This window comes from Salvelinus alpinus, chromosome 6 (genome assembly GCF_045679555.1).
Source record: "Salvelinus alpinus chromosome 6, SLU_Salpinus.1, whole genome shotgun sequence".
Taxonomy (NCBI): Eukaryota; Metazoa; Chordata; class Actinopteri; order Salmoniformes; family Salmonidae; genus Salvelinus; species Salvelinus alpinus.
The window spans coordinates 93,646,064-93,671,540 of record NC_092091.1 but is presented as its reverse complement, the minus strand read 5'-3'; the positions used below and the strand labels follow the sequence as shown (position 1 = coordinate 93,671,540).

The 25,477-nt window shown below is 47.3% G+C and overlaps 1 protein-coding gene across 3 annotated transcripts in view; it reads right to left on the bottom strand.

Moving 5' to 3' along the window:
* Window positions 1-25,477, bottom strand: part of melk (maternal embryonic leucine zipper kinase) — a 130,519-nt gene that overhangs the window by 30,932 nt on the left and 74,110 nt on the right. For all 3 annotated transcript variants that reach the window (XM_071408368.1, XM_071408369.1, XM_071408370.1), the window contains 4 exons: window positions 3,689-3,775; window positions 2,647-2,781; window positions 1,246-1,332; window positions 857-1,157 (listed from right to left, as the gene is read on the bottom strand). In XM_071408368.1, coding sequence (XP_071264469.1) covers window positions 857-1,157; window positions 1,246-1,332; window positions 2,647-2,781; window positions 3,689-3,775 — 610 coding nt within the window. The remainder of the gene's footprint in view (window positions 1-856; window positions 1,158-1,245; window positions 1,333-2,646; window positions 2,782-3,688; window positions 3,776-25,477) is intronic.

Below are 25,477 nucleotides of genomic sequence, written 5' to 3'. Positions count from 1 at the left end.
ACACACCGTATTGAGAGGTGAACACTGGGATTAAAAGGCTGTGAGCTACAGAAACACACCGTATTGAGAGGTGATCACTGGGATTAAAAGGCTGTGAGCTACAGAAACACACCGTATTGAGAGGTGATCACTGGGATTAAAAGGCTGTGAGCTACAGAAACACACCGTATTGAGAGGTGATCCCTGGGATTAAAAGGCTGTGAGCTACAGAAACACACCGTATTGAGAGGTGATCGCTGGGATTAAAAGGCTGTGAGCTACAGAAACACACCGTATTGAGAGGTGATCACTGGGATTAAAAGGCTGTGAGCTACAGAAACACACCGTATTGAGAGGTGACCACTGGGATTAAAAGGCTGTGAGCTACAGAAACACACCGTATTGAGAGGTGACCACTGGGATTAAAAGGCTGTGAGCTACAGAAACACACTGTATTGAGAGGTGACCACTGGGATTAAAAGGCTGTGAGCTACAGAAACACACCGTATTGAGAGGTGATCACTGGGATTACAAGGCTGTGAGCTACAGAAACACACCGTATTGAGAGGTGATCACTGGGATTAAAAGGCTGTGAGCTACAGAAACACACCGTATTGAGAGGTGATCGCTGGGATTACAAGGCTGTGAGCTAACTAGTGGTCTCTGACGTCGTTTAAGCAGTTGTGGACTTAAAACATCCAATTGAGTTGTTTTTCTATTAAAAAATGAAATAAAGTGTGATTTGGAGAGAAACCCCCAAAAATAGGAAAAACTGAACTCAACTGGAATCAGGATGTGTGTAGTGTGTGTGTGTGTGTGTGTGTAGTCTGTGTGTGTAGTGTATGTGTGTAGTCTGTGTGTGTGTGTGTGGTCTTACCTTGGGGTGTGTCTACCTTGTTGCCAACCTTGTTGGTGTTATTATGGGTTGGTGTAGTCAAGACCCTCTTATTGGGCCGAGTTGCCTTCCTATTGGATACTGGGGATCGGGGGGCGGGCAAAGCAAATATATCAGCATCCTTATTGGCCACGGCAACGTTCTCTTTGTTTTCATTGGTCCGTTCCTGGCATCGGTCCCGCCTCTCTTGCCGACGGTGGTGGTGTGTGATTGGCTCCCTCTCCGGAGTGGGGGCGTGTTTAGTTTGATCCCGCCTCTTTTCAGCTGACGGACAGGTCGCTCTCTTTAGGAAGACAGAAACAAGAATGTTGATAACAAGTCACACACACACACACACACACACAGAGAGAGACAGACAGACGACCCCTGACCTCTTGTTGGGGTGTGAGCGGAACCCAGGGCAGGTCGTCGTCATAGCAACAGTCCTCAGCATCATCATCATCACCGAAGAGCCGAGTCTTCTTAGACAGGAGGGAGATCGAGAGAGAGGAGAGAGCGGGAGGAGGGAGATCGAGAGAGAGAGAGGAACAAATATGTTTACTCACTTTTCAAGGCAACGAAGCTTCTTAAACTGGACTGATGCAGAGAGGAGGAGAGATGAAGGAGAGGAGAAAGAGAGAGGGAGAGAAAGAGAAAGAAGAGAGGTAGAATGAGATGGAGAGGATAAGAGATGAAGGGAGGAGAGAGAGGAAGAAGAGAGGTAGAATGAGATGGAGGATAAGAGATGAAGGGAGGAGAAAGAGAGAGTAAGATATATACTATAGAAAGTCTTTATTATTAGTAGTATTAAACCTTTATTTAACCAGGAAGGGCTCATTGAGATTTAAAATCTCTTTTTCAAGAGCGTCCTGGCCAAGATAGGCAGCACCAAGTCATTTTCAAACATTACAGACAAACAACATGGAAAAACTACAAGTAATCTAGTAATTCACAAGACTGAATCAAAAAGAGCAAATTAAAAACATTGACAGGTCAGTCTGCATCCCCTTGAACTGTTCTCACATTTTGTTACAAAATGGAATTAAAACGTAATTTTCTTGTCAACGATTTAAACAAAATAATCTATTGTCAAAGAGGAAGAAAATTTAAAAAAATGTATGAAAAATAAAACACTAAATGTATAAAACATTAAGAACACCTTCCTAATATTGCGTTGCAGCCCCCCCCCCCCCCCCCACCTCCTTTTTGCCCAATGAACAGCCTCCATTCATCGGGGCAGGGACTCTACAAGGTGTGGAAAGTGTTCCACAGGGACGCTGGTCCATGTTGACTCCAATGCTTCCCACAGTTGTTGTCAAGTTGTCTGGATGTCCTTTGGGTGGTGGACCATTCTTGATACACACAGGAAAACTGTTGAGGGTAAAAAACCCAGCAGCGTTGCAGTTCTTGACGCACCTGGCACCTACTACCTACCATACACCGTTCAAAGCCACTTCAAAATTGTGTTTTGCACATTCACCCTCTGAATGACACACATACACAATCCATGTCTCAATTGTCTCAAGGCTTAAAAATCCTTCTTTAACCCGTCTCCCTCCCTTCATCTACACTGATTGAAGTGGATTTAACAAGTGGCATCAATAAGGGATCATAGCTTTCACCTGGATTCACCTGGTCAGTCTGTCATGGAAAGAGCAGGTGTTCCTAATGGTTTGTCCACTCGGTGTACATATGAGAGCGAGAGACAGAGAGAGTGAGAGAGAGAGACAGAGAGAGAGACAGAGAGAAGAGAGAGAGAGAGAAAAAGGAAAGAGGTAGCAGTAGATTCTGACCTGTACTCCCAGGTGTTGAGGTGAACAGGATATGACATCACAGACAGGAAGTTGAGGCCTGATCCGGACAGGTTTCCCTCTCTGTTTCTTAGAGAGTAGCAACAGGTAGGTGGCAGTGGTTTGGTCGTACTTCCACTGTGTGTACACACACACACACACACACACACACAGAGTGTGCAAAGCTGTCATCAAGGCAAAGGGTGGCGACTTTGGAAAAACATTTAAATTAAAAATAAATTAAAAACTTTTTTTGGTTACTACATGATTCCATGTTTTATTTCATAGTTTTAATATCTTCACTATTATTCTACAATGTAGAAAATAGTAAAAACAAAAGAAAAACCCTGGAATGAGTTGGTGTCCACACTTTTGACTGGTACTGTGTGTCAGATGTCTGATGAATTAATGTATAAAATAAATTGTCAGGGTTCATTCAATCAGCTGTGTTATACTGCCATCTACTGGTGAAACCCGTCAATACCACACACACACAGATGATAAACACCCGCGACCCTACTGATGTATAAAATACTACCCCACACCTCATTGACCAGCTGCAGGGTGCTCTGATGTATAAAATACTACCCCACACCTCATTGACCAGCTGCAGGGTGCTCTGATGTATAAAATACTACCCCACACCTCATTGACCAGCTGCAGGGTGCTCTGATGTATAAAATACTACCCCACACCTCATTGACCAGCTGCAGGGTGCTCTGATGTATAAAATACTACCCCACACCTCATTGACCAGCTGCAGGGTGCTCTGATGTATAAAATACTACCCCACACCTCATTGACCAGCTGTAGGGTGCTCTGATGTATAAAATACTACCCCACACCTCATTGACCAGCTGTAGGGTGCTCTGATGTATAAAATACTACCCCACACCTCATTGACCAGCTGTAGGGTGCTCTGATGTATAAAATACTACCCCACACCTCATTGACCAGCTGTAGGGTGCTCTGATGTATAAAATACTACCCCACACCTCATTGACCAGCTGTAGGGTGCTCTGATGTATAAAATACTACCCCACACCTCATTGACCAGCTGTAGGGTGCTCTGCCTGGACTTCCTCAGGTTGACAGACATCTCAGTGATGCAGTCCTCATCTATATAACCCAACTAGAGAGGAGAGATGGAGAGAGGAGAGATGGGAGAGAGGAGAGATGGAGAGGGGGGAGAGATGGAGAGGGGGGAGAGAGGGGGGAGAGAGGGGACAGAGAGAGAGGGGGAGAGAGATGGAGAGAGGAGAGATGGAGAGAGAGAGGGGGGAGAGAGAGGGGGGAGAGAGGGGGAGAGAGGGGGAGAGAGGGGACAGAGAGAGAGGGGGGAGAGAGATGGAGAGAGGAGAGATGGAGAGAGAGAGGGGGGAGAGGGGGGAGAGAGGGGACAGAGAGAGAGGGGGAGAGGGGGGAGATGGAGAGAGGAGAGATGGAGAGAGGAGAGATGGAGAGAGGAGAGATGGAGAGAGATGGAGAGAGAGAGAGAGAGAGAAGAGAGAGAGAGAGATGGAGAGAGAGAGGGGGGAGAGAGGGGGCAGAGAGAGAGATGGAGAGGGGGGAGAGAGAGAGAGATGGAGAGAGAGAGGGGGGGAGAGAGGGGGAGAGAGAGGAGAGATGGAGAGGGGGGAGAGAGATGGAGAGGGGGGAGAGAGAGGGGACAGAGAGAGAGGGGGGAGAGAGATGGAGAGAGGAGAGAGAGAGGGGGAGAGAGGGGACAGAGAGAGAGGGGGGAGAGAGATGGAGAGAGGAGAGAGAGAGGGGGAGAGATGGGGGAGAGAGGGGACAGAGAGAGAGGGGGAGAGATGGAGGGAGAAGGGGGGAGAGATGGAAAGAGAGGGGGGAGAGATGGAGAGAGAGAGGGGGAGAGATGGAGAGAGAGAGGGGGAGAGATGGAGAGAGAGAGGGGGAGAGATGGAAAGAGAGGGGGGGAGAGATGGAGAGAGAGAGGGGGGAGAGATGGAGAGAGAGAGGGGGAGAGATGGAGAGAGAGAGGGGGAGAGATGGAGAGAGGAGGAGAGATGGAGAGAGAGAGATGGAGAGAGAGAGAGGGGGGAGAGAGATGGGGAAGAGATGGAGAGAGAGCGATATAGAAAGAGAGAGATACACAGATTAATGTAGGAACTGTCTGTGTGTTTGTGCTGAGTGATTAAATGTTGGTTATTTAACTTTAAAAAAAAAAGTAAAATAAATAAAAAACGCAAATTATTTTTGGGGGTTCAATTACTTGAATTCCATTTTATTCAGTTTTTTTCTGAGCTCAATGTGTAGTTTCTCTAGAGATAAATCAGGTCCAGCCTGAACTGTGTGAATTAGAGTGGTCGACCCTCCGCATCTAGAGACAACTAAAGGTGTCGACCCTCCACATCTAGAGACAACTAAAGGTGTCGACCCTCCACATCTATCAAGACAACTAAAGGTGTCGACCCTCCACATCTATCAAGACAACTAAAGGTGTCGACCCTCCACATCTATCAAGACAACTAAAGGTGTCGACCCTCCGCATCTAGAGACAACTAAAGGTGTCGACCCTCCACATCTATCAAGACAACTAAAGGTGTCGACCCTCCACATCTATCAAGACAACTAAAGGTGTCGACCCTCCACATCTATCAAGACAACTAAAGGTGTCGACCCTCCACATCTAGAGACAACTAAAGGTGTCAACCCTCCACATATATCAAGACAACTAAAGGTGTCGACCCTCCACATCTATCAAGACAACTAAAGGTGTCGACCCTCCACATCTATCAAGACAACTAAAGGTGTCGACCCTCCACATCTATCAAGACAACTAAAGGTGTCGACCCTCCACATCTATCAAGACAACTAAAGGTGTCGACCCTCCACATCTAGAGACAACTAAAGGTGTCGACCCTCCACATCTAGAGACAACTAAAGGTGTCGACCCTCCACATCTATCAAGACAACTAAAGGTGTCGACCCTCTACATCTAGAGACAACTAAAGGTGTCGACCCTCCACATCTAGAGACAACTAAAGGTGTCGACCCTCCACATCTATCAAGACAACTAAAGGTGTCGACCCTCCAAATCTAGAGACAACTAAAGGTGTCGACCCTCCACATCTAGAGACAACTAAAGGTGTCGACCCTCCACATCTATCAAGACAACTAAAGGTGTCGACCCTCCACATCTAGAGACAACTAGAGGTGTCGACCCTCCACATCTAGAGACAACTAAAGGTGTCGACCCTCCACATCTAGAGACAACTAGAGGTGTCGACCCTCCACATCTATCAAGACAACTAAAGGTGTCGACCCTCCACATCTAGAGACAACTAGGTGTCGACCCTCCACATCTATCAAGACAACTAAAGGTGTCGACCCTCCACATCTAGAGACAACTAAAGGTGTCGACACTCCACATCTAGAGACAACTAAAGGTGTCGACCCTCCACATCTATCAAGACAACTAAAGGTGTCGACCCTCCACATCTATCAAGACAACTAAAGGTGTCGACCCTCCACATCTAGAGACAACTAAAGGTGTCGACCCTCCACATCTAGAGACAACTAAAGGTGTCGACCCTCCACATCTATCAAGACAACTAAAGGTGTCGACCCTCCACATCTATCAAGACAACTAGGTGTCGACCCTCCACATCTATCAAGACAACTAAAGGTGTCGACCCTCCACATCTATCAAGACAACTAAAGGTGTCGACCCTCCACATATATCAAGACAACTAAAGGTGTCGACCCTCCACATCTATCAAGACAACTAAAGGTGTCGACCCTCCGCATCTATCAAGACAACTAAAGGTGTCGACCCTCCGCATCTATCAAGACAACTAAAGATGTCAACCCTCCACATCTATCAAGACAACTAGAGGTGTCGACCCTCCACATCTATCAAGACAACTAAAGGTGTCGACCCTCCACATCTAGAGACAACTAAAGGTGTCGACCCTCCACATCTAGAGACAACTAAAGGTGTCGACCCTCCACATCTATCAAGACAACTAAAGGTGTCGACCCTCCACATCTAGAGACAACTAGGTGTCAACCCTCCACATCTATCAAGACAACTAAAGGTGTCGACCCTCCACATCTATCAAGACAACTAAAGGTGTCGACCCTCCACATCTAGAGACAACTAAAGGTGTCGACCCTCCACATCTAGAGACAACTAAAGGTGTCGACCCTCCACATCTATCAAGACAACTAAAGGTGTCGACCCTCCACATCTATCAAGACAACTAAAGGTGTCGACCCTCCGCATCTATCAAGACAACTAAAGGTGTCGACCCTCCGCATCTATCAAGACAACTAAAGGTGTCGACCCTCCGCATCTATCAAGACAACTAAAGGTGTCGACCCTCCACATCTATCAAGACAACTAGAGGTGTCGACCCTCCACATCTATCAAGACAACTAAAGGTGTCGACCCTCCACATCTAGAGACAACTAAAGGTGTCGACCCTCCACATCTAGAGACAACTAAAGGTGTCGACCCTCCACATCTATCAAGACAACTAAAGGTGTCGACCCTCCACATCTAGAGACAACTAGGTGTCAACCCTCCACATCTATCAAGACAACTAAAGGTGTCGACCCTCCACATCTATCAAGACAACTAAAGGTGTCGACCCTCCACATCTAGAGACAACTAAAGGTGTCGACCCTCCACATCTAGAGACAACTAAAGGTGTCGACCCTCCACATCTATCAAGACAACTAAAGGTGTCGACCCTCCACATCTATCAAGACAACTAAAGGTGTCGACCCTCCGCATCTATCAAGACAACTAAAGGTGTCGACCCTCCGCATCTATCAAGACAACTAAAGGTGTCGACCTTCCGCATCTATCAAGACAACTAAAGGTGTCGACCCTCCACATTTATCAAGACAACTAAAGGTGTCGACCCTCCACATCTATCAAGACATCTAAAGGTGTCGACCCTCCACATCTATCAAGACAACTAAAGGTGTCGACCCTCCACATCTATCAAGACAACTAAAGGTGTCGACCCTCCACATCTATCAAGACAACTAAAGGTGTCGACCCTCCACATCTAGAGACAACTAAAGGTGTCGACCCTCCACATCTAGAGACAACTAAAGGTGTCGACCCTCCACATCTATCAAGACAACTAAAGGTGTCGACCCTCCGCATCTATCAAGAAAACTAAAGGTGTCGACCCTCCGCATCTATCAAGACAACTAAAGGTGTCGACCCTCCGCATCTATCAAGACAACTAAAGGTGTCGACCCTCCACATCTAGAGACAACTAAAGGTGTCGACCCTCCACATCTACCAAGACAACTAAAGGTGTCGACCCTCCACATCTAGAGACAACTAAAGGTGTCGACCCTCCGCATCTATCAAGACAACTAAAGGTGTCGACCCTCCGCATCTATCAAGACAACTAAAGGTGTCGACCCCCCACATCTAGAGACAACTAAAGGTGTCGACCCTCCACATCTATCAAGACAACTAAAGGTGTCGACCCTCCACATCTATCAAGACAACTAAAGGTGTCGACCCTCCACATCTACCAAGACAACTAAAGGTGTCGACCCTCCGCATCTATCAAGACAACTAAAGGTGTCGACCCTCCGCATCTATCAAGACAACTAAAGGTGTCGACCCTCCGCATCTATCAAGACAACTAAAGGTGTCGACCCTCCGCATCTATCAAGACAACTAAAGGTGTCGACCATCCGCATCTATCAAGACAACTAAAGGTGTCGACCCTCCACATCTATCAAGACAACTAAAGGTGTCGACCCTCCACATCTATCAAGACAACTAAAGGTGTCGACCCTCCGCATCTATCAAGACAACTAAAGGTGTCGACCCTCCGCATCTATCAAGACAACTAGGTGTCGACCCTCCACATCTATCAAGACAACTAAAGGTGTCGACCCTCCACATCTAGAGACAACTAAAGGTGTCGACCCTCCACATCTATCAAGACAACTAAAGGTGTCGACCCTCCGCATCTAGAAACAACTAAAGGTGTCGACCCTCCACATCTAGAGACAACTAGAGGTGTCGACCCTCCACATCTATCAAGACAACTAAAGGTGTCGACCCTCCACATCTATCAAGACAACTAAAGGTGTCGACCCTCCACATCTAGAGACAACTAAAGGTGTCGACCCTCCACATCTAGAGACAACTAAAGGTGTCGACCCTCCACATCTATCAAGACAACTAAAGGTGTCGACCCTCCGCATCTATCAAGACAACTAAAGGTGTCGACCTTCCACATCTATCAAGACAACTAAAGGTGTCGACCCTCCACATCTATCAAGACAACTAAAGGTGTCGACCCTCCACATCTATCAAGACAACTAAAGGTGTCGACCCCCCACATCTATCAAGACAATTAAGGTGTCGACCCTCCACATCTACCAAGACAACTAAAGGTGTCGACCCTCCACATCTATCAAGACAACTAAAGGTGTCGACCCTCCACATCTATCAAGACAACTAAAGGTGTCGACCCTCCACATCTATCAAGACAACTAAAGGTGTCGACCCCCCACATCTAGAGACAACTAAAGGTGTCGACCCTCCACATCTATCAAGACAAGTAAAGGTGTCGACCCTCCACATCTATCAAGACAACTAAAGGTGTCGACCCTCCACATCTAGAGACAACTAAAGGTGTCGACCCTCCACATCTAGAGACAACTAAAGGTGTCGACCCTCCACATCTAGAGACAACTAAAGGTGTCGACCCTCCACATCTAGAGACAATTAAAGGTGTCGACCCTCCACATCTAGAGACAACTAAAGGTGTCGACCCTCCACATCTAGAGACAACTAAAGGTGTCGACCCTCCACATCTAGAGACAACTAAAGGTGTCGACCCTCCACATCTAGAGACAACTAAAGGTGTCGACCCTCCACATCTAGAGACAACTAGAGGTGTCGACCCCCCACATCTATCAAGACAACTAAAGGTGTCGACCCTCCAAATCTAGAGACAACTAAAGGTGTCAACCCTCCACATCTAGAGACAACTAAAGGTGTCGACCCTCCACATCTAGAGACAACTAAAGGTGTCGACCCTCCGCATCTATCAAGACAACTAAAGGTGTCGACCCTCCACATCTATCAAGACAACTAAAGGTGTCGACCCTCCACATCTATCAAGACAACTAAAGGTGTCGACCCTCCACATCTAGAGACAACTAAAGGTGTCGACCCTCCACATCTAGAGACAACTAAAGGTGTCGACCCTCCACATCTACCAAGACAACTAAAGGTGTCGACCCTCCACATCTATCAAGACAACTAAAGGTGTCGACCCTCCGCATCTATCAAGACAACTAAAGGTGTAGACCCTCCGCATCTATCAAGACAACTAAAGGTGTCGACCCTCCGCATCTATCAAGACAACTAAAGGTGTCGACCATCCGCATCTATCAAGACAACTAAAGGTGTCGACCCTCCGCATCTATCAAGACAACTAAAGGTGTCGACCCTCCGCATCTATCAAGACAACTAAAGGTGTCGACCCTCCGCATCTATCAAGACAATAAAAGGTGTCGACCCTCCGCATCTATCAAGACAACTAGGTGTCGACCCTCCACATCTATCAAGACAACTAAAGGTGTCGACCCTCCACATCTAGAGACAACTAAAGGTGTCGACCCTCCACATCTATCAAGACAACTAAAGGTGTCGACCCTCCGCATCTAGAGACAACTAAAGGTGTCGACCCTCCACATCTAGAGACAACTAGAGGTGTCGACCCTCCACATCTATCAAGACAACTAAAGGTGTCGACCCTCCACATCTATCAAGACAACTAAAGGTGTCGACCCTCCACATCTATCAAGACAACTAAAGGTGTCGACCCTCCAAATCTAGAGACAACTAAAGGTGTCAACCCTCCACATCTAGAGACAACTAAAGGTGTCGACCCTCCGCATCTAGAGACAACTAAAGGTGTCGACCCTCCGCATCTATCAAGACAACTAAAGGTGTCGACCCTCCACATCTATCAAGACAACTAAAGGTGTCGACCCTCCACATCTATCAAGACAACTAAAGGTGTCGACCCTCCACATCTATCAAGACAACTAAAGGTGTCGACCCTCCACATCTAGAGACAACTAAAGGTGTCGACCCTCCACATCTACCAAGACAACTAAAGGTGTCGACCCTCCACATCTATCAAGACAACTAAAGGTGTCGACCCTCCGCATCTATCAAGACAACTAAAGGTGTCGACCCTCCGCATCTATCAAGACAACTAAAGGTGTCGACCCTCCGCATCTATCAAGACAACTAAAGGTGTCGACCCTCCACATCTATCAAGACAACTAAAGGTGTCGACCCTCCACATCTATCAAGACAACTAAAGGTGTCGACCCTCCGCATCTATCAAGACAACTAAAGGTGTCGACCCTCCGCAACTATCAAGACAACTAAAGGTGTCGACCCTCCGCATCTATCAAGACAACTAGGTGTCGACCCTCCACATCTATCAAGACAACTAAAGGTGTCGACCCTCCACATCTAGAGACAACTAAAGGTGTCGACCCTCCACATCTATCAAGACAACTAAAGGTGTCGACCCTCCGCATCTAGAGACAACTAAAGGTGTCGACCCTCCACATCTAGAGACAACTAGAGGTGTCGACCCTCCACATCTATCAAGACAACTAAAGGTGTCGACCCTCCACATATATCAAGACAACTAAAGGTGTCGACCCTCCACATCTATCAAGACAACTAAAGGTGTCGACCCTCCACATCTATCAAGACAACTAAAGGTGTCGACCCTCCACATATATCAAGACAACTAAAGGTGTCGACCCTCCACATCTATCAAGACAACTAAAGGTGTCGACCCTCCGCATCTATCAAGACAACTAAAGGTGTCGACCCTCCGCATCTATCAAGACAACTAAAGATGTCAACCCTCCACATCTATCAAGACAACTAGAGGTGTCGACCCTCCACATCTATCAAGACAACTAAAGGTGTCGACCCTCCACATCTAGAGACAACTAAAGGTGTCGACCCTCCACATCTAGAGACAACTAAAGGTGTCGACCCTCCACATCTATCAAGACAACTAAAGGTGTCGACCCTCCACATCTAGAGACAACTAGGTGTCAACCCTCCACATCTATCAAGACAACTAAAGGTGTCGACCCTCCACATCTATCAAGACAACTAAAGGTGTCGACCCTCCACATCTAGAGACAACTAAAGGTGTCGACCCTCCACATCTAGAGACAACTAAAGGTGTCGACCCTCCACATCTATCAAGACAACTAAAGGTGTCGACCCTCCACATCTATCAAGACAACTAAAGGTGTCGACCCTCCGCATCTATCAAGACAACTAAAGGTGTCGACCCTCCGCATCTATCAAGACAACTAAAGGTGTCGACCTTCCGCATCTATCAAGACAACTAAAGGTGTCGACCCTCCACATTTATCAAGACAACTAAAGGTGTCGACCCTCCACATCTATCAAGACATCTAAAGGTGTCGACCCTCCACATCTATCAAGACAACTAAAGGTGTCGACCCTCCACATCTATCAAGACAACTAAAGGTGTCGACCCTCCACATCTATCAAGACAACTAAAGGTGTCGACCCTCCACATCTAGAGACAACTAAAGGTGTCGACCCTCCACATCTAGAGACAACTAAAGGTGTCGACCCTCCACATCTATCAAGACAACTAAAGGTGTCGACCCTCCGCATCTATCAAGAAAACTAAAGGTGTCGACCCTCCGCATCTATCAAGACAACTAAAGGTGTCGACCCTCCGCATCTATCAAGACAACTAAAGGTGTCGACCCTCCGCATCTATCAAGACAACTAAAGGTGTCGACCCTCCGCATCTATCAAGACAACTAAAGGTGTCGACCCCCCACATCTAGAGACAACTAAAGGTGTCGACCCTCCACATCTATCAAGACAACTAAAGGTGTCGACCCTCCACATCTATCAAGACAACTAAAGGTGTCGACCCTCCACATCTACCAAGACAACTAAAGGTGTCGACCCTCCGCATCTATCAAGACAACTAAAGGTGTCGACCCTCCGCATCTATCAAGACAACTAAAGGTGTCGACCCTCCGCATCTATCAAGACAACTAAAGGTGTCGACCCTCCGCATCTATCAAGACAACTAAAGGTGTCGACCATCCGCATCTATCAAGACAACTAAAGGTGTCGACCCTCCACATCTATCAAGACAACTAAAGGTGTCGACCCTCCACATCTATCAAGACAACTAAAGGTGTCGACCCTCCGCATCTATCAAGACAACTAAAGGTGTCGACCCTCCGCATCTATCAAGACAACTAGGTGTCGACCCTCCACATCTATCAAGACAACTAAAGGTGTCGACCCTCCACATCTAGAGACAACTAAAGGTGTCGACCCTCCACATCTATCAAGACAACTAAAGGTGTCGACCCTCCGCATCTAGAGACAACTAAAGGTGTCGACCCTCCACATCTAGAGACAACTAGAGGTGTCGACCCTCCACATCTATCAAGACAACTAAAGGTGTCGACCCTCCACATCTATCAAGACAACTAAAGGTGTCGACCCTCCACATCTAGAGACAACTAAAGGTGTCGACCCTCCACATCTAGAGACAACTAAAGGTGTCGACCCTCCACATCTATCAAGACAACTAAAGGTGTCGACCCTCCGCATCTATCAAGACAACTAAAGGTGTCGACCTTCCACATCTATCAAGACAACTAAAGGTGTCGACCCTCCACATCTATCAAGACAACTAAAGGTGTCGACCCTCCACATCTATCAAGACAACTAAAGGTGTCGACCCCCCACATCTATCAAGACAATTAAGGTGTCGACCCTCCACATCTACCAAGACAACTAAAGGTGTCGACCCTCCACATCTATCAAGACAACTAAAGGTGTCGACCCTCCACATCTATCAAGACAACTAAAGGTGTCGACCCTCCACATCTATCAAGACAACTAAAGGTGTCGACCCCCCACATCTAGAGACAACTAAAGGTGTCGACCCTCCACATCTATCAAGACAAGTAAAGGTGTCGACCCTCCACATCTATCAAGACAACTAAAGGTGTCGACCCTCCACATCTAGAGACAACTAAAGGTGTCGACCCTCCACATCTAGAGACAACTAAAGGTGTCGACCCTCCACATCTAGAGACAACTAAAGGTGTCGACCCTCCACATCTAGAGACAATTAAAGGTGTCGACCCTCCACATCTAGAGACAACTAAAGGTGTCGACCCTCCACATCTAGAGACAACTAAAGGTGTCGACCCTCCACATCTAGAGACAACTAAAGGTGTCGACCCTCCACATCTAGAGACAATTAAAGGTGTCGACCCTCCACATCTAGAGACAACTAGAGGTGTCGACCCCCCACATCTATCAAGACAACTAAAGGTGTCGACCCTCCAAATCTAGAGACAACTAAAGGTGTCAACCCTCCACATCTAGAGACAACTAAAGGTGTCGACCCTCCACATCTAGAGACAACTAAAGGTGTCGACCCTCCGCATCTATCAAGACAACTAAAGGTGTCGACCCTCCACATCTATCAAGACAACTAAAGGTGTCGACCCTCCACATCTATCAAGACAACTAAAGGTGTCGACCCTCCACATCTAGAGACAACTAAAGGTGTCGACCCTCCACATCTAGAGACAACTAAAGGTGTCGACCCTCCACATCTACCAAGACAACTAAAGGTGTCGACCCTCCACATCTATCAAGACAACTAAAGGTGTCGACCCTCCGCATCTATCAAGACAACTAAAGGTGTAGACCCTCCGCATCTATCAAGACAACTAAAGGTGTCGACCCTCCGCATCTATCAAGACAACTAAAGGTGTCGACCATCCGCATCTATCAAGACAACTAAAGGTGTCGACCCTCCGCATCTATCAAGACAACTAAAGGTGTCGACCCTCCGCATCTATCAAGACAACTAAAGGTGTCGACCCTCCGCATCTATCAAGACAATAAAAGGTGTCGACCCTCCGCATCTATCAAGACAACTAGGTGTCGACCCTCCACATCTATCAAGACAACTAAAGGTGTCGACCCTCCACATCTAGAGACAACTAAAGGTGTCGACCCTCCACATCTATCAAGACAACTAAAGGTGTCGACCCTCCGCATCTAGAGACAACTAAAGGTGTCGACCCTCCACATCTAGAGACAACTAGAGGTGTCGACCCTCCACATCTATCAAGACAACTAAAGGTGTCGACCCTCCACATCTATCAAGACAACTAAAGGTGTCGACCCTCCACATCTATCAAGACAACTAAAGGTGTCGACCCTCCAAATCTAGAGACAACTAAAGGTGTCAACCCTCCACATCTAGAGACAACTAAAGGTGTCGACCCTCCGCATCTAGAGACAACTAAAGGTGTCGACCCTCCGCATCTATCAAGACAACTAAAGGTGTCGACCCTCCACATCTATCAAGACAACTAAAGGTGTCGACCCTCCACATCTATCAAGACAACTAAAGGTGTCGACCCTCCACATCTATCAAGACAACTAAAGGTGTCGACCCTCCACATCTAGAGACAACTAAAGGTGTCGACCCTCCACATCTACCAAGACAACTAAAGGTGTCGACCCTCCACATCTATCAAGACAACTAAAGGTGTCGACCCTCCGCATCTATCAAGACAACTAAAGGTGTCGACCCTCCGCATCTATCAAGACAACTAAAGGTGTCGACCCTCCGCATCTATCAAGACAACTAAAGGTGTCGACCCTCCACATCTATCAAGACAACTAAAGGTGTCGACCCTCCACATCTATCAAGACAACTAAAGGTGTCGACCCTCCGCATCTATCAAGACAACTAAAGGTGTCGACCCTCCGCAACTATCAAGACAACTAAAGGTGTCGACCCTCCGCATCTATCAAGACAACTAGGTGTCGACCCTCCACATCTATCAAGACAACTAAAGGTGTCGACCCTCCACATCTAGAGACAACTAAAGGTGTCGACCCTCCACATCTATCAAGACAACTAAAGGTGTCGACCCTCCGCATCTAGAGACAACTAAAGGTGTCGACCCTCCACATCTAGAGACAACTAGAGGTGTCGACCCTCCACATCTATCAAGACAACTAAAGGTGTCGACCCTCCACATCTATCAAGACAACTAAAGGTGTCGACCCTCCACATCTAGAGACAACTAAAGGTGTCGACCCTCCACATCTAGAGACAACTAAAGGTGTCGACCCTCCACATCTATCAAGACAACTAAAGGTGTCGACCCTCCGCATCTATCAAGACAACTAAAGGTGTCGACCTTCCACATCTATCAAGACAACTAAAGGTGTCGACCCTCCACATCTATCAAGACAACTAAAGGTGTCGACCCTCCACATCTATCAAGACAACTAAAGGTGTCGACCCCCCACATCTATCAAGACAACTAAAGGTGTCGACCCTCCACATCTACCAAGACAACTAAAGGTGTCGACCCTCCACATCTATCAAGACAACTAAAGGTGTCGACCCTCCACATCTATCAAGACAACTAAAGGTGTCGACCCTCCACATCTATCAAGACAACTAAAGGTGTCGACCCCCCACATCTAGAGACAACTAAAGGTGTCGACCCTCCACATCTATCAAGACAAGTAAAGGTGTCGACCCTCCACATCTATCAAGACAACTAAAGGTGTCGACCCTCCACATCTAGAGACAACTAAAGGTGTCGACCCTCCACATCTAGAGACAACTAAAGGTGTCGACCCTCCACATCTAGAGACAACTAAAGGTGTCGACCCTCCACATCTAGAGACAATTAAAGGTGTCGACCCTCCACATCTAGAGACAACTAAAGGTGTCGACCCTCCACATCTAGAGACAACTAAAGGTGTCGACCCTCCACATCTAGAGACAACTAAAGGTGTCGACCCTCCACATCTAGAGACAATTAAAGGTGTCGACCCTCCACATCTAGAGACAACTAGAGGTGTCGACCCCCCACATCTATCAAGACAACTAAAGGTGTCGACCCTCCAAATCTAGAGACAACTAAAGGTGTCAACCCTCCACATCTAGAGACAACTAAAGGTGTCGACCCTCCTTATCTAGAGACAACTAAAGGTGTCGACCCTCCGCATCTATCAAGACAACTAAAGGTGTCGACCCTCCACATCTATCAAGACAACTAAAGGTGTCGACCCTCCACATCTATCAAGACAACTAAAGGTGTCGACCCTCCACATCTAGAGACAACTAAAGGTGTCGACCCTCCACATCTAGAGACAACTAAAGGTGTCGACCCTCCACATCTATCAAGACAACTAAAGGTGTCGACCCTCCGCATCTATCAAGACAACTAAAGGTGTCGACCTTCCGCATCTATCAAGACAACTAAAGGTGTCGACCCTCCACATCTATCAAGACAACTAAAGGTGTCGACCCCCCACATCTATCAAGACAACTAAAGGTGTCGACCCTCCACATCTACCAAGACAACTAAAGGTGTCGACCCTCCACATCTATCAAGACAACTAAAGGTGTCGACCCTCCACATCTATCAAGACAACTAAAGGTGTCGACCCCCCACATCTAGAGACAACTAAAGGTGTCGACCCTCCACATCTATCAAGACAACTAAAGGTGTCGACCCTCCACATCTATCAAGACAACTAAAGGTGTCGACCCTCCACATCTATCAAGACAACTAAAGGTGTCGACCCCCCACATCTAGAGACAACTAAAGGTGTCGACCCTCCACATCTATCAAGACAAGTAAAGGTGTCGACCCTCCACATCTATCAAGACAACTAAAGGTGTCGACCCTCCACATCTAGAGACAACTAAAGGTGTCGACCCTCCACATCTAGAGACAACTAAAGGTGTCGACCCTCCACATCTAGAGACAACTAAAGGTGTCGACCCTCCACATCTAGAGACAACTAAAGGTGTCGACCCTCCACATCTAGAGACAATTAAAGGTGTCGACCCTCCACATCTAGAGACAACTAAAGGTGTCGACCCTCCACATCTAGAGACAACTAAAGGTGTCGACCCTCCACATCTAGAGACAACTAAAGGTGTCGACCCTCCACATCTAGAGACAACTAAAGGTGTCGACCCTCCACATCTAGAGACAATTAAAGGTGTCAACCCTCCACATCTAGAGACAACTAAAGGTGTCGACCCCCCACATCTATCCAGACAACTAAAGGTGTCGACCCCCCACATCTATCCAGACAACTAAAGGTGTCGACCCCCCACATCTATCCAGACAACTAAAGGTGTCGACCCTCCACATCTAGAGACAACTAAAGGTGTCGACCCTCCACATCTAGAGACAACTAGAGGTGTCGACCCCCCACATCTATCAAGAAAACTAAAGGTGTCGACCCTCCAAATCTAGAGACAACTAAAGGTGTCAACCCTCCACATCTAGAGACAACTAAAGGTGTCGACCCTCCACATCTAGAGACAACTAAAGGTGTCGACCCTCCGCATCTATCAAGACAACTAAAGGTGTCGACCCTCCACATCTAGAGACAACTAAAGGTGCCGACCCTCCACATCTATCAAGACAACTAAAGGTGTCGACCCTCCACATCTATCAAGACAACTAAAGGTGTCGACCCTCCACATCTAGAGACAACTAAAGGTGTCGACCCTCCACATCTAGAGACAACTAAAGGTGTCGACCCTCCACATCTACCAAGACAACTAAAGGTGTCGACCCTCCACATCTATCAAGACAACTAAAGGTGTCGACCCTCCGCATCTATCAAGACAACTAAAGGTGTCGACCCTCCGCATCTATCAAGACAACTAAAGGTGTCGACCCTCCACATCTATCAAGACAACTAAAGGTGTCGACCCTCCACATCTATCAAGACAACTAAAGGTGTCGACCCTCCACATCTAGAGACAACTAAAGGTGACGACCCTCCACATCTAGAGACAACTAAAGGTGTCGACCCTCCACATCTATCAAGACAACTAAAGGTGTCGACCCTCCGCATCTATCAAGACAACTAAAGGTGTCGACCTTCCGCATCTATCAAGACAACTAAAGGTGTCGACCCTCCACATCTATCAAGACAACTAAAGGTGTCGACCCTCCACATCTACCAAGACAACTAAAGGTGTCGACCCTCCACATCTATCAAGACAACTAAAGGTGTCGACCCTCCACATCTATCAAGACAACTAAAGGTGTCGACCCCCCACATCTATCAAGACAACTAAAGGTGTCGACCTTCCGCATCTATCAAGACAACTAAAGGTGTCGACCCTCCACATCTATCAAGACAACTAAAGGTGTCGACCCTCCACATCTACCAAGACAACTAAAGGTGTCGACCCTCCACATCTATCAAGACAACTAAAGGTGTCGACCCTCCACATCTATCAAGACAACTAAAGGTGTCGACCCTCCACATCTATCAAGACAACTAAAGGTGTCGACCCTCCACATCTACCAAGACAACTAAAGGTGTCGACCCTCCGCATCTATCAAGACAACTAAAGGTGTCGACCCTCCACATCTATCAAGACAACTAAAGGTGTCGACCCTCCACATCTATCAAGACAACTAAAGGTGTCGACCCTCCACATCTAGAGACAACTAAAGGTGACGACCCTCCACATCTAGAGACAACTAAAGGTGTCGACCCTCCACATCTATCAAGACAACTAAAGGTGTCGACCCTCCGCATCTATCAAGACAACTAAAGGTGTCGACCTTCCGCATCTATCAAGACAACTAAAGGTGTCGACCCTCCACATCTATCAAGACAACTAAAGGTGTCGACCCTCCACATCTACCAAGACAACTAAAGGTGTCGACCCTCCACATCTATCAAGACAACTAAAGGTGTCGACCCTCCACATCTATCAAGACAACTAAAGGTGTCGACCCCCCACATCTAGAGACAACTAAAGGTGTCGACCCTCCACATCTATCAAGACAACTAAAGGTGTCGACCCTCCACATCTATCAAGACAACTAAAGGTGTCGACCCTCCACATCTATCAAGACAACTAAAGGTGTCGACCCCCCACATCTAGAGACAACTAAAGGTGTCGACCCTCCACATCTATCAAGACAAGTAAAGGTGTCGACCCTCCACATCTATCAAGACAACTAAAGGTGTCGACCCTCCACATCTAGAGACAACTAAAGGTGTCGACCCTCCACATCTAGAGACAACTAAAGGTGTCGACCCTCCACATCTAGAGACAACTAAAGGTGTCGACCCTCCACATCTAGAGACAATTAAAGGTGTCGACCCTCCACATCTAGAGACAACTAAAGGTGTCGACCCTCCACATCTAGAGACAACTAAAGGTGTCGACCCTCCACATCTAGAGACAACTAAAGGTGTCGACCCTCCACATCTAGAGACAACTAAAGGTGTCGACCCTCCACATCTAGAGACAATTAAAGGTGTCAACCCTCCACATCTAGAGACAACTAAAGGTGTCGACCCCCCACATCTATCCAGACAACTAAAGGTGTCGACCCCCCACATCTATCCAGACAACTAAAGGTGTCGACCCCCCACATCTATCCAGACAACTAAAGGTGTCGACCCTCCACATCTAGAGACAACTAAAGGTGTCGACCCTCCACATCTAGAGACAACTAGAGGTGTCGACCCCCCACATCTATCAAGAAAACTAAAGGTGTCGACCCTCCAAATCTAGAGACAACTAAAGGTGTCAACCCTCCACATCTAGAGACAACTAAAGGTGTCGACCCTCCACATCTAGAGACAACTAAAGGTGTCGACCCTCCGCATCTATCAAGACAACTAAAGGTGTCGACCCTCCACATCTAGAGACAACTAAAGGTGCCGACCCTCCACATCTAGAGACAACTAAAGGTGTCGACCCTCCACATCTATCAAGACAACTAAAGGTGTCGACCCTCCACATCTAGAGACAACTAAAGGTGTCGACCCTCCACATCTATCAAGACAACTAAAGGTGTCGACCCTCCACATCTATCAAGACAACTAAAGGTGTCGACCCTCCACATCTAGAGACAACTAAAGGTGTCGACCCTCCACATCTATCAAGACAACTAAAGGTGTCGACCCCCCACATCTATCAAGACAACTAAAGGTGTCGACCCTCCACATCTACCAAGACAACTAAAGGTGTCGACCCTCCACATCTATCAAGACAACTAAAGGTGTCGACCCTCCACATCTATCAAGACAACTAAAGGTGTCGACCCCCCACATCTAGAGACAACTAAAGGTGTCGACCCTCCACATCTATCAAGACAACTAAAGGTGTCGACCCTCCACATCTATCAAGACAACTAAAGGTGTCGACCCTCCACATCTATCAAGACAACTAAAGGTGTCGACCCCCCACATCTAGAGACAACTAAAGGTGTCGACCCTCCACATCTATCAAGACAAGTAAAGGTGTCGACCCTCCACATCTATCAAGACAACTAAAGGTGTCGACCCTCCACATCTAGAGACAACTAAAGGTGTCGACCCCCCACATCTATCCAGACAACTAAAGGTGTCGACCCCCCACATCTATCCAGACAACTAAAGGTGTCGACCCCCCACATCTATCCAGACAACTAAAGGTGTCGACCCTCCACATCTAGAGACAACTAAAGGTGTCGACCCTCCACATCTAGAGACAACTAGAGGTGTCGACCCCCCACATCTATCAAGAAAACTAAAGGTGTCGACCCTCCAAATCTAGAGACAACTAAAGGTGTCAACCCTCCACATCTAGAGACAACTAAAGGTGTCGACCCTCCACATCTAGAGACAACTAAAGGTGTCGACCCTCCGCATCTATCAAGACAACTAAAGGTGTCGACCCTCCACATCTAGAGACAACTAAAGGTGCCGACCCTCCACATCTAGAGACAACTAAAGGTGTCGACCCTCCACATCTATCAAGACAACTAAAGGTGTCGACCCTCCACATCTAGAGACAACTAAAGGTGTCGACCCTCCACATCTATCAAGACAACTAAAGGTGTCGACCCTCCACATCTATCAAGACAACTAAAGGTGTCGACCCTCCACATCTAGAGACAACTAAAGGTGTCGACCCTCCACATCTATCAAGACAACTAAAGGTGTTGACCCTCCACATCTATCAAGACAACTAAAGGTGTCGACCCCCCACATCTATCAAGACAACTAAAGGTGTCGACCCTCCACATCTACCAAGACAACTAAAGGTGTCGACCCTCCACATCTAGAGACAACTAAAGGTGCCGACCCTCCACATCTAGAGACAACTAAAGGTGTCGACCCTCCACATCTATCAAGACAACTAAAGGTGTCGACCCTCCACATCTAGAGACAACTAAAGGTGTCGACCCTCCACATCTATCAAGACAACTAAAGGTGTCGACCCTCCACATCTATCAAGACAACTAAAGGTGTCGACCCTCCACATCTAGAGACAACTAAAGGTGTCGACCCTCCACATCTATCAAGACAACTAAAGGTGTTGACCCTCCACATCTATCAAGACAACTAAAGGTGTCGACCCCCCACATCTATCAAGACAACTAAAGGTGTCGACCCTCCACATCTACCAAGACAACTAAAGGTGTCGACCCCCCACATCTAGAGACAACTAAAGGTGTCGACCCTCCACATCTATCAAGACAACTAAAGGTGTCGACCCTCCACATCTATCAAGACAACTAAAGGTGTCGACCCTCGACATCTATCAAGACAACTAAAGGTGTCGACCCCCCACATCTAGAGACAACTAAAGGTGTCGACCCTCCACATCTATCAAGACAACTAAAGGTGTCGACCCTCCACATCTAGAGACAACTAAAGGTGTCGACCCTCCACATCTAGAGACAACTAGAGGTGTCGACCCCCCACATCTATCAAGAAAACTAAAGGTGTCGACCCTCCAAATCTAGAGACAACTAAAGGTGTCAACCCTCCACATCTAGAGACAACTAAAGGTGTCGACCCTCCACATCTAGAGACAACTAAAGGTGTCGACCCTCCGCATCTATCAAGACAACTAAAGGTGTCGACCCTCCACATCTAGAGACAACTAAAGGTGCCGACCCTCCACATCTAGAGACAACTAAAGGTGTCGACCCTCCACATCTATCAAGACAACTAAAGGTGTCGACCCCCCACATCTATCAAGACAACTAAAGGTGTCGACCCTCCACATCTACCAAGACAACTAAAGGTGTCGACCCTCCACATCTATCAAGACAACTAAAGGTGTCGACCCCCCACATCTAGAGACAACTAAAGGTGTCGACCCTCCACATCTATCAAGACAACTAAAGGTGTCGACCCTCCACATCTATCAAGACAACTAAAGGTGTCGACCCTCCACATCTATCAAGACAACTAAAGGTGTCGACCCCCCACATCTAGAGACAACTAAAGGTGTCGACCCTCCACATCTATCAAGACAAGTAAAGGTGTCGACCCTCCACATCTATCAAGACAACTAAAGGTGTCGACCCTCCACATCTAGAGACAACTAAAGGTGTCGACCCCCCACATCTATCAAGACAACTAAAGGTGTCGACCCTCCACATCTATCAAGACAACTAAAGGTGTCGACCCTCCACATCTATCAAGACAACTAAAGGTGTCGACCCCCCACATCTATCAAGACAACTAAAGGTGTCGACCCTCCACATCTACCAAGACAACTAAAGGTGTCGACCCTCCACATCTATCAAGACAACTAAAGGTGTCGACCCTCCACATCTATCAAGACAACTAAAGGTGTCGACCCTCCACATCTATCAAGACAACTAAAGGTGTCGACCCCCCACATCTAGAGACAACTAAAGGTGTCGACCCTCCACATTTATCAAGACAAGTAAAGGTGTCGACCCTCCACATCTATCAAGACAACTAAAGGTGTCGACCCTCCACATCTAGAGACAACTAAAGGTGTCGACCCTCCACATCTAGAGACAACTAAAGGTGTCGACCCTCCACATCTAGAGACAACTAAAGGTGTCGACCCTCCACATCTAGAGACAATTAAAGGTGTCGACCCTCCACATCTAGAGACAACTAAAGGTGTCGACCCTCCACATCTATCAAGACAACTAAAGGTGTCGACCCTCCACATCTAGAGACAACTAAAGGTGTCGACCCTCCACATCTATCAAGACAACTAAAGGTGTTGACCCTCCACATCTATCAAGACAACTAAAGGTGTCGACCCCCCACATCTATCAAGACAACTAAAGGTGTCGACCCTCCAAATCTAGAGACAACTAAAGGTGTCAACCCTCCACATCTAGAGACAACTAAAGGTGTCGACCCTCCACATCTAGAGACAATTAAAGGTGTCGACCCTCCACATCTAGAGACAACTAAAGGTGTCGACCCTCCACATCTAGAGACAACTAAAGGTGTCGACCCTCCACATCTAGAGACAACTAAAGGTGTCGACCCTCCACATCTAGAGACAATTAAAGGTGTCGACCCCCCACATCTATCAAGACAACTAAAGGTGTCGACCCTCCACATCTACCAAGACAACTAAAGGTGTCGACCTTCCACATCTATCAAGACAACTAAAGGTGTCGACCCTCCACATCTATCAAGACAACTAAAGGTGTCGACCCTCCACATCTATCAAGACAACTAAAGGTGTCGACCCTCCACATCTATCAAGACAACTAAAGGTGTCGACCCTCCACATCTATCAAGACAACTAAAGGTGTCGACCCTCCACATCTATCAAGACAACTAAAGGTGTCGACCCCCCACATCTATCAAGACAACTAAAGGTGTCGACCCCCCACATCTATCAAGACAACTAAAGGTGTCGACCCTCCACATCTACCAAGACAACTAAAGGTGTCGACCCTCCACATCTATCAAGACAACTAAAGGTGTCGACCCTCCACATCTATCAAGACAACTAAAGGTGTCGACCCCCCACATCTAGAGACAACTAAAGGTGTCGACCCTCCACATCTATCAAGACAACTAAAGGTGTCGACCCTCCACATCTATCAAGACAACTAAAGGTGTCGACCCTCCACATCTATCAAGACAACTAAAGGTGTCGACCCCCCACATCTAGAGACAACTAAAGGTGTCGACCCTGCACATCTATCAAGACAAGTAAAGGTGTCGACCCTCCACATCTATCAAGACAACTAAAGGTGTCGACCCTCCACATCTAGAGACAACTAAAGGTGTCGACCCTCCACATCTAGAGACAACTAAAGGTGTCGACCCTCCACATCTAGAGACAATTAAAGGTGTCGACCCTCCACATCTAGAGACAACTAAAGGTGTCGACCCTCCACATCTAGAGACAACTAAAGGTGTCGACCCTCCACATCTAGAGACAACTAAAGGTGTCGACCCTCCACATCTAGAGACAATTAAAGGTGTCAACCCTCCACATCTAGAGACAACTAAAGGTGTCGACCCCCCACATATATCCAGACAACTAAAGGTGTCGACCCCCCACATCTATCCAGACAACTAAAGGTGTCGACCCCCCACATCTATCCAGACAACTAAAGGTGTCGACCCTCCACATCTAGAGACAACTAAAGGTGTCGACCCTCCACATCTAGAGACAACTAAAGGTGTCGACCCTCCGCATCTATCAAGACAACTAAAGGTGTCGACCCTCCACATCTAGAGACAACTAAAGGTGCCGACCCTCCACATCTAGAGACAACTAAAGGTGTCGACCCTCCACATCTATCAAGACAACTAAAGGTGTCGACCCTCCACATCTAGAGACAACTAAAGGTGTCGACCCTCCACATCTATCAAGACAACTAAAGGTGTCGACCCTCCACATCTATCAAGACAACTAAAGGTGTCGAC